The 14615-nt window shown below is 30.5% G+C and overlaps 1 protein-coding gene across 1 annotated transcript; it reads right to left on the minus strand.

Moving 5' to 3' along the window:
* Positions 1-6941: 6941 nt before the first annotated feature.
* LOC119675121 (myosin-G heavy chain-like) lies at positions 6942-10197 on the minus strand. The gene has a single exon (XM_038086308.1). It carries the CDS (start codon positions 10132-10134, stop codon positions 7369-7371), a length of 2766 nt encoding a protein of 921 aa, XP_037942236.1. The 5' UTR covers positions 10135-10197; the 3' UTR covers positions 6942-7368.
* Positions 10198-14615: the final 4418 nt, after the last annotated feature.

Consider the following 14615-nt stretch of genomic DNA (forward strand, 5'->3'; position numbering starts at 1 on the left):
ATAATATTTTGAAACACATTAAGTTAAAATTTTGATTTCAACTCACATGTATCATTTGCAGGCTTAGATGTTTGATTTCCTGTTGATCTTTCCGTTTCATCCAACAAACGCATTTCTTCTTCAAACTCTACGAACTCTTCCATATTTAAATTCTTTTGTGACATGTTGTTCTGTCTTGTTCTAATCATTCTAGTCCTAATTCTCCTCAGATAGTAATTGAATAATCAGCAAAAACTAAATATAATGTAAGCAAAGAAATAGCTAAGATAAAATATATTTTCTTGTTATTAAAAAATTATTAAAAAAGTTGTTAAAAAAATAATATTTTAATGATAATAATAACTACTTAATATCTTAAGTTGAATAACTTCAAGTTCTTTATAGTTTAATATAAATTTTTTGTTATAGATTGTGCATATTATTATCCATTTAATGCAGTTATTTTAAAAAATATAATTACACTAATATGAATTATTAACAAACCCACTGAGTACTTTAATATTAGAAGTAAAATATACTAAACAAATTTAGCATATTATTTCATATTTATTTTTTCAAAAAAAAATTTAATTATTATCAAATATAAATAGATAAGAAAGTATGATCACGTAATTTTAAAATGATTTTCTTCTTTCATTTCTACAAAGCTTGTTCTCTGAGTGTATCAGTGCTTTCATAAGTAGTATATTTTACAATTCATGTGCTAAAGCAACTACTTAAATTCCAAAGGGACTACTCTCCAATCACATACACCTATTTCGTTAGATTTGTCTACTATATTAAAAGACCATTACTATGTTAGTGACTACTCTGCAGTCACTAACATCTATTACGTTTAAGTCACGTACTTTACTATTGGATCATTATTAGACTATTTTCCAATCACACATACCTATTTTCTTAGGTTCATTTCCTATGTTATTAGGCCATTACTTGTTTATATTGCAATCCCACACATCGTTAGATTCGTCTACTAAATTATTGGACTATTACTGAACTACTGTATAATCAGGTACACCTATTATGTTAAAATCGCTTATTAGATTATTAGATCATTTTTGAATTAGTTTCGAAAATACAAGTCTATTGATTTGTGTTCGTCCGCCATGTTATTGGGCTATTACTGGACTACTAAATAATCACATACACCTATTATGTTTGAATCGCTAACTATATTATACATAGACCCATTTCTTTCCCGAACTGCCTTCAATACGCAAACCAATCGGTCGCTAGTTAGTGTGTGCTTTTCCATTTACTAACGTATAGTATGCAAATTGTGTACATACTAGAAGTTGAGGAATCAACCCTAATATAGTATAATCAAAACAAAAAATAGTTAAGTTTAGAACTAGAACTAACCTGACTATCTCTCCAATACTGAAGTTAAACTAATTATGTTATCATTTGCTTTTTATATAACTATTTTATGAGTTATTAAAATACCTATATAGTCAATAGCTATTATATTCTTCAACTACTCTAAAAAAAAAAATATTATATAATCTAAGAAATTTATTATTCAATTATTATAATTATTAATTATTATTCAATTATTTTTTTATTAGTTTATTTAATTAATAACTTTTTAATATCATCATTATTATTTATATTTTTGCAGCGCTATAATTTTTATGTAATTGGAATACGAGCCAAAGGAAATGTAACTGAATAGGTCATAGTTTCAAGCACATAGAACCCTAGGATCTATGTATATTATAACCTGACCTACCCCATAGCAATGTCATTCCAATCGTGAATTTGTGAATGAATGGAACTTATAAGATTTTTTTATATGAGTACAATATTTTTTCTGGGTACTGAACGTTACAAGAATTGAATAAATTTAAAGTATATAAATATCTTTTAAAATTATTTGAAGTATTTTAAAAAATATTAAGAAATCTGAAAAATTAAATGACATTGCGAGCAAAAAATAAACAAAACTTACCTCATATATTCATTTAATTTGCTTTTGATTGATTTATTTTTTACAAAAAATATATTTAATTACAAATAAGTAAATATTTATGATAAGAAACCAAACAAACTCATTGCAGCTCAAAGTCAAAATAAATAAAAAAGTCACTCAAGACATTTCATTCCCTCTCACTTTATTTCACTTTATAACAATTTATTTTATTCTGCAACATATTAAGCATATTCAATTCAATATTTAAACGATAGAAGGCTCTCACTATACAATCCACCCCTGAAGTCTTCTCTAAGAGTCTCTAAGAGCTAGACGACAATGGCAAGACAATCTACCAATGATAAATATTATTTTATTGCTGCCTTAACGAGTTAACCGCAAAACACGTGCTAAACGATGTGCTAATGAACTTGAACAAAGTCTTTTCACAACTAATTCACATTAATAAGTTTTTAATCAAAACAAAGACAATGAGCAAAAAACCAAAGCCAATAATTGTCTTTGAGAAAAAAACAAAAAATGCAAACATTTTATGCAACTTTTTCACTCAGAACTGTTGACACAATTCTTCTGTGAGCGCAAATAACTCAAATAAATAATTGTGTAGATACTTTTTTTGCCTGAATGACAATTAATATTAGAACACTTTTTCACTCATTCTTGTTATTTATTATGGAACCACACTCAATTTATGTTAAAACACTCAATTTAAACGAATTTAAAATTCTTTAGCATAATTTTAGGCTAAAATTCGTTTGAAGGCATAGAATAATTTAAATAAAAAATGCTAACATACTTTTAGGTACAAATGTTAACTATTTTGTTAAGTAGTAAATATTTAGCCTTTTTCTTTATAATTGTGTTGGAATAATTTGAATTTTTAAAGAGCTAGCCATCTCTAACAACTCATGCTTTGGGTTGACAATCTCAACAGATACATTGGTTTTGGTTAAATATATTATTGTTTTTATATTGTGTGAAAATTTTGAAAATAGTTCGATATAATGTATTTCAGAGCTACAAAACAAGTATAATCTCAATTCATTTCTGAACTAGACTACATTATACCGCAATCCAAAGAATCTATTATGCTATACTTATTTCTCATCGTAGGTATTGACCAACCCAGAGATAGACCAACCCAGTGATCTATCTCAACAACAATATGAAGCTTTGATGACTACCAAATGAGTGACGATCTCACTAATGAAGAAAAAATTAATAGTAATACTATTTAAAAATTTTTAAAACACTAATTATAAAAATAAAAAGATTTTTAATGATGTAATTATGGTTTTGTAAAATAAGCGAATTATGGATCTAACCTTAAAATATTAAGAAGAAAAAACAATGACTAGTATTTTGATTAATAAAACCGTTTTTGAATTGAAAAAAATGCTTCCATTTGACTAAGAATTAGTTTTTATATACGTTCTAAATTAAACAAGGACTAGTACTTACTAATAATAAAATAGAGCTTAATTTTTACTTGTTATTTATGGTTACGGTGGTATGTTGACTATGAAGAAATAAGATTTGTTGCTAACATACTTCTTCATTGCAGATCACATGCAGATTCCACACCTCTTCATGCTTACTGGCATGTGAAACTTTACTATTGAAATCACAGCAGCTATTAAGTTCCATCCTTGCTATAAGGCAGCAATTCCGAATAAGTGTGAACTGTGATCCCAACATTCTTTCGTTAAATATAACAAAAAAACACAGCATATTTTTAGGAGTTAATTAAAACTACTTCCATCGGTATGCTTTAAAGCTGAATAACCACTGGTAAACAAAATAATTGTATATACAATAAATTAATATGCAAAATATGAGCTAATATTTTTATATACAGCACTGCATGGTATTTTAGCTTCAATAAAATTGTCAAATTCGCATTAATTTTCAGCAAACACACATATCCTTTATATACAACATATTTCTCTCTCTGTATTTTGTCGAACATAAAAAAGGTGGTAAAAAGGTGGCAGCTCGACAAGTGACAAAGTTCCGGATATGCGAAAGGTTCAATTTTCCAATCACCACTAAAACAAGCAACTAAAAAATAATAAAAAATATTGCATTATCAGCGGAAAACATAAAATTTATTTATTATTATTATACATTTTTGTTTTTTCATATATATATATATTTGCTATAAAAACATGCGTTATTGATAGCAAAGCGTTTTCCTTAACCTCCAGTAACGTATCAATGGACTTGTTAAATGGGAATAAGGAGGCGTGACTGTTTACATGTTAAAAATTCCATGTAAATCTACAAAAGAAGAAAAATTTATTAAATGTCACCGCTTTCACGTTAAATAAATTTGTCAAAAAATTACTCATTTTTAGTCTCTTCCTTGTGATTTTTATTCAAAACTTTTTGCGATTTTTAAATTTTGCAATAAAATTTTGTTGACAGTGTGAGTTGCATTAATTTTTTTTCGCTTTTTGATTTTTTAATTAAAATGTTTTTACTGTTCAGCGCTAAAATAAATGTTTTCATTAAAAACAAATTTTTTTTGTTTTTCAGCCGCTTAAGTGCTACATCAGCATTTTTCATAAATTAATTTGGTTCGCCATGATTTGTTTGTCGGCCATTTTTTCCCCCTCGTTCACTTGTTAATGCATAAATTAACAGCCATTTTGTTAAAAAGCAGTTTGTGTTGCGGAGAAAAGTTTTATTGATGAGTGCATTTTAAAACAATCGTTATTTTTATAGTTAAATACAAAATTTTTCTTAAATAAATAAAAACACAACATACTTTTAGGCTAACAACATCTGTGGTAATGAAACGGGTGCACTTAAGAACATAGTTATACTTTGGTTACCGGGGTTCGTAGCTTTTCTCAGATACCAATATTGTCACTAATTACTGAAACTTGTATTTCTGTGCCCCTTCTCTTCCTGCACCTCATGTCTGCTTTCACGCTTTACTGACGTGAGTTGGGTAGCAAGATCACGAAATTTGTGACTACTGATCTATTTTTTGTGGGATTATAAAGAGGATCGTATTTTTGGGAACAATTTTCAATTTCATTACTGATCAATATAGTCACACGCTTATAGATTCTTTTTTTGAATATTTATATATTAAAGTTATATGGAATGGAATGTGTGATAATGAAAATTATCATATTATAATAATATGTTAATGATAAGATGCACATTCTACATTGTTTTGGCTTTGCTGAATAAGAACTTCCCGAACGTGTAATTTCAAATTTTCTGGATGTGAATTGACCACCAATATTATACGATATGGCACTATAGAACTCTTCGTATGACTCTGGGTGTTACGCAAATGAATTTATGGATTTAATTGATTTAACGGTTTAAAAACGAATGCCAGTCAAGTTATATCCAAGCTATTCTCAGTTATTTGCTAACCAATCATCGAAAATTACCACTAAATATATGTAATACAATAAGATGTTCTATGGAAGATATTTATATGATTCTGTATCATGTATCAATATAGAATATTAAATACATTCAAATAAAATTGCGATCAGTATCTAAATCTTGATACCACAAACTATGTTCGTAATATCTATATTCATCGAGATCATAACACTTTAACACTTTCATAGTACTTTTCATCGTATTATCAAATTTCATTGAGTCTTAACACCTCAATAATTGCTGAGAAAATTAAAGAGCAAGCGAGTGATCATTCTAAGCAGCTACAGAAGCTTGTAAACGAAGAAGCTAGTAGCCTATTCAATACCACAGACCTACTCCAACGATTTCATTGAAAGACCCTACATGCTTTAATTGCCAATTAACTTGATGTTGAGGTTTTGAAAAAATTCTCTTGATAAAAATATATGATGGCATCACAGGAAATCTACTTATTACTTGTCTTATAATTAGTAGTAATAGTAACTAACGTTATTATGTACATATAATTATGTTAGCACTTTTACTCTTTCTTAACTCAAGGTATTTTCAAAACCCCTCTTTACGCCTTGACTGCATTATTGTTTATCACTTCATCAGACTAAGTAATAATTAACCTCAGATCTGCATACCTTCCCGAGAAGCATTACATTGTTTGTAATTAAAACAAAATTTTGATTATAATGTTGTATTTTATTTAAATTTGCTTTTAGCAACACACATAATGGATAATCTTATATTTATTTCATTTAACATTATCTCTTACATGAGGCTCCTGCATGTTGAGATAACAATTTATATATTGTAAATCCGATACCATATATTTTCATATAATATCATTAAGATTATAACATTTGGTTCTCTTTATTTTAAAAATAATGTATTAAATATTTGAACACAACGGACCGCCAGACCCAAGTGGATCCTTAGAATCATCGTGATAATGTATAACTTATAAGTTTTTTCATATATGTACTATATATACGGTCATTTATATCAAAACCTTTGGTTCTTCTTCTTTTAAAAATAATGTATAAAATTGTTAAACATAATGGACTGGCAAGCTTAAGTAATTTGTAAGAAATATTGCGATATCAATTGTATTATGTATAAATTATAGATTTATTTATATATATACGATATATACTATTATTTAATTAAAAACCTTTGGTTCTTTTTGTTTTAAAAATTAATATATAAATATATCAGCGTGATAATTATTATATATAATACCATATAAAAGTTTATTTATCTGTTATATGTACTATGTTTTAAAATATATTAACTTATATATTAATGTTATATATAGAACGTTTTCAGTAGTGGTATCATACCAACACTTCTCGATTATAGTTAACGACTATATGTTATATACTGCATTGAATGTATATATTTATGTATACATTTTCTAAGTCACTCATAATAAAGCAGCGATTGTTCATGATATAAAAAAATACTAATGATATATTATTTTTATATATTATAATAATATATATTATATTATATATATATATTTCTTTTTTTTTATATTATATATTTTGATATATTATATATATTTTTATATATATATATATACCATAACATCTACAGCTATAGCAGTCTAATATTATTATTCTTTGTTCCATATTGCCTTTTATCCCTTAACTTAATATTGACAATTTTCATCGGAATTTTCATTTGGTATGTGCCTGGAATTTGAATTGCTCCAGGCGATATATTACTACTATATTTGCATATGGAGAATGTGCATTACACACATTATATATATTTATTTATAAATTTATTTATATATTTTTACTTAGCAACCACGCCATTTTAATATAACAGAATAGCACAGAAAGTCATCAGTGCCGCTCACATTTTGTTAAGTAAAAAATCACGTACTTGACGATGGCGTCTTTCAATTCCTCCTTCTGTCCGCCTCCAGAATCGACAGCAACAATTTTCCACCCACAAGCATAAGTACACAACTCCAACTTCCTCGGAATATGCTCGGATTTAAGCGGACACGTAAATGCAGTAAAAATCTATTTTATTCTGATGACAATTTCCAATGCATCAGAATCCTTGAGCTGTGCGGGTATTTCGTGTGCAAGAAAATGTCCTTCGGCTTCGATTTCGTACCAGCTCTTCATCAGCGATTGCGAACGACCAAACCATTTAATACCGGTGCGTTGCGATTCGATTATAGTTTCAAAATGGCGACTGTCAACAGAGGTGAAATTACGTTGAGTAGCATTACTATTTGTTCTATCTGGAAATGCAGTGGCTGTGGCAACACTGTAAGCATTATCTGCGGCAATGGTTGAAGTTCTTACGGTTGCTGCTGTTGCTGTTGGTGTTGTTGTTCCTGTTGCAGTTGCAATTGTCATTGAAGCCGCAACATTGTCAGTGGCAAGTAAATGCCACAGAAATATTGCAAATTTTTCAGTTGGAACTGTTGTTTCCGTTTCCGTATGTTTGTTTGCTGCTGCTGCTGCTGCTGCAGTTGAAGATGTCATTGTTGTTGCTCTGGTTGTTGTTGTTGTTGCTGCTAGTGAAGTTGCTTGTTCTGCATTTATATTGCTGTCATACAATGGAATACAAGCCAAAAAGAATTTATCCATTTGGTAATTGTTGACATTTTCATAATTTAAGTTATTTGCATTTATGGCATAATCCTTTTTCAATTCTTGTGGGTGGTTGCAATATTGTTGCTGCTGCTGCGACTGCTGTTGCGGCTGATGCTCCATGAGATTGAGACATACTATCGATTTGTTATACATGAAATTGACATGGATTTTTTGATTATACGTGCCATAATATTGTAATACCGGTAGGCAATGCTCACGTGACAAATGTGCCAGGATCTGCCATTCCGTATGCAAGGGCAGCCTTAGAATGTCATTTTGTGGCTGCTCTACAAGTACTTCATGTAGTTGCTGCTGCTGTTCTTGTTGCAGTTGCTGTTGTTGTCGCTGTTGTTGTTTCTTTAAATTTGTGTTATGCACCTGAGACGTCTTTGCCAAATTATGCTGAGTAAAGTTTTGATTTCCTTGCGAGTCGTCGTACGTCATATTTGTTGTTATTGCTGTTGTTGTTGCTGTTATTGCTGCTGCAGCTATTGTTGTTGTTGGCATTCTATAGTTACTAGTTGTAGGTGTGTTTGTGATATTATTTTCTACTTGCATCACTGCAACTTTTCTTTCAGGTAAACGATTCCCTTGCGACAATTCCGTTGCCCAACTTTTCTTGCATGATAAACTACCAACATTTAATAATTTTGTTGTTTTTGTTGCTGCTGTCGCTGATGTTGTTTTTGTTGTTAGTGTTGTTTGGCTCAACATGAGTTCATCACAACTAGCAACAGTCGCACTCATTATGGGGAGAGTAGCAGCAGTATCAAATTGTGATAACTTTATACCATTTGTCATCCATGTTGTTGACAACTTACTGTTGTTGTTCTTTCTATTATTTATGTTGTTGTCGCTGCTAACGTTATTATTTGTATTGCTGTTGTTGCACATTGCAACCCCCATTGCTGTCTTAGTCACTGCCATTGCAGTGCCGGAAGTTTTCACGTAGCTGCAACTACATGATTTCCCAGTAGGGCAATGATAATTGTGATATTGTTGTTGCTGATTTAGTTGCTGATATTCTTGTTGTTGTTGATATTGTTGGTGTTGTTGGTGTTTTTGTTGTCGCTGTTGTAGTTTATTTGTTGGCATTCCATTATTTACAATTGTAACTTCATCGTCTTCCAATTCGTGACTTTGGACCCTAATCTTATTACTGCTATAGTTATTGCTTGGTTCTTGCTGCTGCTGCTGTTGTTGCCGTTGCTGGTGGTGATGCGTCTTTTGCTCATCGTCAACATTGAACATGTAGTAATCTGTAGCTTTCCTGTTTGACTTTAACTTGTGTTTAACGAGCAATTCTCTATCAACATTGTTTTTGTTGTTGTTATTATTGTTGGAAGCGTTCCTGTTGTTGTTGCTATTGCTGTTGTTGTTGCTATTAATGTTATAAGAATCTTGGACTGTATTGTTGACACTTGCACTGGACATTTTTACGGACAATGCTATTCCGTTGTGGCTATTGTTATTGTTATCAGAAATGCTTTCATTGTTGTTGCTGTCAATGTTTCTATTGATGTTGTTGTTGTTGTTATTGTTGTTCTTGTCGTTGTTAAGCAATTGCTTTTGCTCGTGACTTTTTAATATTTTCATCTCGTTTAGTTGATGTTGATGGACTTTGGTTGTTCGACTTTTACGCCGCAAGCTTATGTTATTGTCAGTGTCAGCTTCATTGTTGCTATTGCAACTACTGTTGCTGTTCCAGATACTATTATTGTTATTGTTGTTGTTGTTTTTGCTTCTACTTGTGTCACTTTTGTTGCTATTAGTTTCGGCTGGAACTTTACAATTATATTGCACTGTTGTTTTTAATTGTTCTTGTTGTTCTTGCTGTTGCTGTTGTTGTTTTTGTTGTTCCCCTTCTCTTTGCAAAATTTCTGCAACACTCTTCACCACAGCAACATCATTCACAACAACAGTAACCATCGCATCCTGTGTGTTGCCATTTTTATTAAGTTTTTCTTGGCAATTGTGCTGTTGTTGATGAGTCTTGTGCTCTTGTCGTGGAGACTGACATCGCTGCTGTTGTTGCAGCTGCTGTTGTTGTTGTTGATGCTGCTGTTGTTGTTGTTGTTGCTCCTGTTGACGATATAAGGATTTAAACTTTTTCTTAATTTCTTTGGTTTTAATTTGCTGTTGAAATTGTTGCTGTTCGCACGGTTTTGTTGCAATTGCCATCTTTGGGTGATTATGATAATCCGCTGTGCATTTCCTCTGCTGGGTTGGTGTGCTCTTGTTGCTTTTCACTGTAAATGCAGATAATAGCAAAATATTAAAATTTTTAATTAAAATTGTATAAACTTTTAAATGATAATGTTCAGTCTCGTTTCCATTTTCCACATCACAAACTTTCTATTGAGACTTTCCTGCTATTTACATAAATAAATCTAAGCTCTTGGGTCAAATCAAAATATTTTTGGAATTAACTATGATTGTTGGTTGGATTGGTTTAAATTGCATTGCAATGTGAACGAGGATAAGAATTAAATTAGCTTAGTTTTAAGGACAATTTGGTTATTTTGTTATAAAGTGGAAATGGATTTTATTTGCTTTTTACGATGTCAACGCACTTTCCATTCTTATGTATGAAACTCATTGTTGTCTCGTTAATCGACTGAGCTACCACTAAAAATAAGGATTTAAGGAACAAGGATTAAAAGTCGCTTTATTGTTAAAACTTCAATGACAATTTCAAATTGTTTGTTTGTCCTTTCATATAGCAACTTTTATTATAATTGTAATTATTATTTTGCTTTTATTAATATACTTTTAATTAAACATATTTTATTCATTAAAAATTTAGTTATTATTGGTAATGTCCTCGAATTTTATGTAGGATACAAAGTGCTATGACCTCATACTGTTGCAATACGTCCTCAAAATCTTTATTATGCAGTGAGAATAATATCGAAAAATAACTAAACCAAAATATACAAAGTTGAACACATTAGATCGACCTATCTGGCAACACTGTAACTGATAACACTGATAAGGAAGATGAAAATGACTAATGGTAAAACGGCTTTAAAACATGAGTCTTATGGAATTTTTGTAATAGAGCAGTTTTTCATATATTTTTTGGTAAAATAAATAGATCCACTTAATATGACAAACCCAGTACTTAAACAAATATGATGATACGGAGCGCGTATTCAGAGGTAATTTAAAAAATCTTACAGTCTTGTTACTATTTTCCAATATGGTTAAGGTGTATTACTGAATGGCTTTTTAAAAAAATTTTTATCGCCAACTTGATACTTCTACCATTGTTGCTTAATAACTCCCTTAAAAAGTAATACATAATAACATGGGTATGCTATGTAACATCACTAATTCAATAAAATATCGAAAATTTTTTACCAATTCCTAATAAGTTGCTGACTAATAACTAATAAGTTGGATTATTATAATTCAAACTGAGAGCCCTTCTATTCTTCTAAGCCCCTTGGTATACATTCTGCTCAAAAAGTACCCGGATTTTGTTGTTTGGTAACTACTCCTTAAGTAATAGACCTTTTTCAAAAATTTTATTTTTGTTATGTTGGTACACCCTTTCTTGCCATCTGTCAATTAGTTTGTTTACAGCAGCTGTTAATGTGAGACTACATCAAGTACATTTAGTGATTTTTACTATGGAAAATTCTTGTTGTACGCGATTTTTTGACCAAACACGACATCACTGTCATCGCTCAGGCACCATATTCGCTAGATCTGGCGCCGTGCGACTTTACCTGTTCCCGAAACTCAAATTGTCCCTTCGTGATAAGCGTTTTGAGCTGATTGAATCGGTAGAAGAGAATTCACCGAAGGAACTAAAAGCCATACCTGCACGGGCCTACGAAAAGTGTATGGACGAGCGTTGGCATATGTGTATCGCTTCAGAAGGAGCATATTTTGAAGGAAATTAAATAAAGCTGTAATAAAATTAAAGTTTGTGTGTTTTATTTACAAAATCCGAGTACTTTTTAAGCAGAAGGTATATATATTACCGGTATCATGCAGCATCAGAAGTAGTGTTTTTTTTTCTTGTACCATAAAAGTGTTTAACGATGAAAGCATGGTAAACTTACCCAAAATTTCTAACATCATATTTTTCTATATTAATAAAGAACCAATGGAGCAATTTAAAATCTGTGAAATGTATAAAATTAAGGACACTGAAGGTACAAATATCTTTCGAATTATGAATTTTTATATCAAAGATTTTTATTCTCTTTAACAAGAGAATATGTAAATTAAATGTGCAATTAAATGCATTCAAATTCTTTACATCTAGCTATTGAAATTTCAACTCTATCACAACAAATTTAATAAATTTTAATACTAATATATATAAGGAAATGTTCTGTCCATATTTGTGGTTTATCTTCTATTTAATATATTTTAATTCAAAGCAAAAAAGACTTCAATAGAAAGAATTGCTTCATATATTGCTTTATATATTATATTTTAATTAAAATAATTAATTAATTTACAAAAATAATGCTACAATTTAATAACAACCCACATATACACATGTGTACTTCTAGCAAAACCGTAGAAGTGCATTATAACTTCACTTTTATTAGTTTCTAGTAATAAAATTTCATTAAGCTAAACAGTTAATTAATAAACTCTCAAAGCTTTGTATCATAAATTTTAATTGGAGTTTCTAAGAATAAAATGTAGTTAAAAGAAATTATCTGCATGAGTTAATTATTATACCATCACGAGTAGTTGAGTAAACAAGTACGACGTAAGTGCAGAACTCCACATCCATGCCAAGGACACTACGCCATTATTGCCACTGCCATAGTTGCCACATGCAATGCATTGCCAAGTCCTTCTTTCTCGCAGTGTTTACACAATTTTAACTTTATTAGAGTTGGAAGTGTCCTTTGCCCTCGTTAGTGAACATCATAAAAATAAAAACTTTTTAAGAAAATAAAGCAAATAATGCTTTTTTTCAGATATTTTTTATTTTTATTTTTCATTTACAACGTAAATCTGCTGTTCATGAAACATAGCAAATGAGGGCAGAGCAAGTAACGCGGCAATGATCGAAAAGCAACAACACAAACAGCAATTGTAACACCGGAAGTTGTTACGGAAGTTGTAATAAAGCAAAAACTTCACTTAATCTTAAGTTGGTAACACTTAGTTTCAAAAAACAAAAACAACAGAAAATATTAAATTAATGCAGAAAATCTTCCAGAAGAAAAACTTTGGATAAAAAAAATTGGGAACATAAAATACAATAAAGCTAAACAATACACAAGATATAAGAAAATGATAACAAATGTTAAGAAAATGATAAAGAAATTATAATAAACCATATTTCTTCTATACTTAAAGCAATCCGTTCCAAGTAGACACTTGAACGGGTTGGCAGCTATCATAAAACCCCACTCTCTTGAATTTAAAAACTCAACGATACCAACATTACCAGCATCTGGTAATCCAAATGAAAATTAGGGACGTATTCAATGGGGTGGATTTGAAGTGCCGAGTACTCCACCATACTCGGCTATATCGAAATTTTTCCCCCAACTTGCAACAATCGCTACAAAATAAACTATTAATCCTTTCTTAACACTATCTTAATACTTTAAAATAGCTGGCAATCCAAGAATATAATATGGGTGCATGTAAGGGAGTTTCAAGCACTCCTCAAAAAATCATGCATATAGAGAATTGGACCTAACTCGGAGCTATTACCATAAAACAAGCTGTTGATGTATGGAACCACTATATGAGTATCGTATACATATCTGCAACAATCGCTACAAAATAAACTATTAATCCTTTCTTAACACTATCTAAATACTTTAAGATAATGAAAATAGCTGGCAATCCAAGAATATAATATGGGTGCATGTAAGGGAGATTCAAGCACTCCTCAAAAAATCATACATATAGAGAATTGGACCTAACTCGTAGCTATTACCATAAAACAAGCTCTTGATGTATGCAACCACTATATGAGTGTGGTGTACATAGCTAGCACTTCAACTGAAAATCAGAAGCATTCCAAGCGTCCAGAAACATTTGACAGATGTGCTAAACTCATCTGTGTAAAGATTTGGTCCCTATCTCTCTGCTACTCGTACTGCTACTATAAAAACTTAATTTACAAAAGTGTGATAAAGCGAACATGCCCTTATGATATTCATATCTAGCAATCCCAGTATAAATCAAGGGCGCATCAAAGGTGCTGATTTTGGAGTTCAAAGTGCCACTCCCAAGCTCATTCATGCACAGGTTCAGCCCCGAAGCTAAACTTATCGCTATAAAACAAGTTCTTAATATATAAAACTTCATTTAAACCAATATTGCCATATGATATATATATATGACAAACTATAGACTTATGCAAGGAAGTGGTCTTGACAACTTTCCATTACAAATTCGTTCAAGTAAGAGTTTGGCTCCCAATAGATAGCGATCACTTCAAATCAAAATCTTGATTTATAAAGAATATAAATAATATAGAGATTTATAAAGAAATCATTATGGACATACGATATACAACTCTGGGAAGTTAATACCATATAAGTGGCGTGTTTCCAATATGCAAGTTTCCTCATCCTCCAAACTTGTTTATACATTAAGACCGAAAAGTTTTCGGAAATTCTCATTTAAAATTCGCGCGCTGTATATTTTTCGATATTTTAAGTTTA

This window comes from Teleopsis dalmanni, chromosome 2 (assembly GCF_002237135.1).
Source record: "Teleopsis dalmanni isolate 2A chromosome 2, ASM223713v2, whole genome shotgun sequence".
NCBI lineage: Eukaryota > Metazoa > Arthropoda > Insecta > Diptera > Diopsidae > Teleopsis > Teleopsis dalmanni.

Bases quoted from the DNA above. Each gene is read 5' to 3' on its own strand.
- LOC119675121 (XM_038086308.1), bottom strand. From the start codon at position 10,134: ATGGCAATTGCAACAAAACCGTGCGAACAGCAACAATTTCAACAGCAA.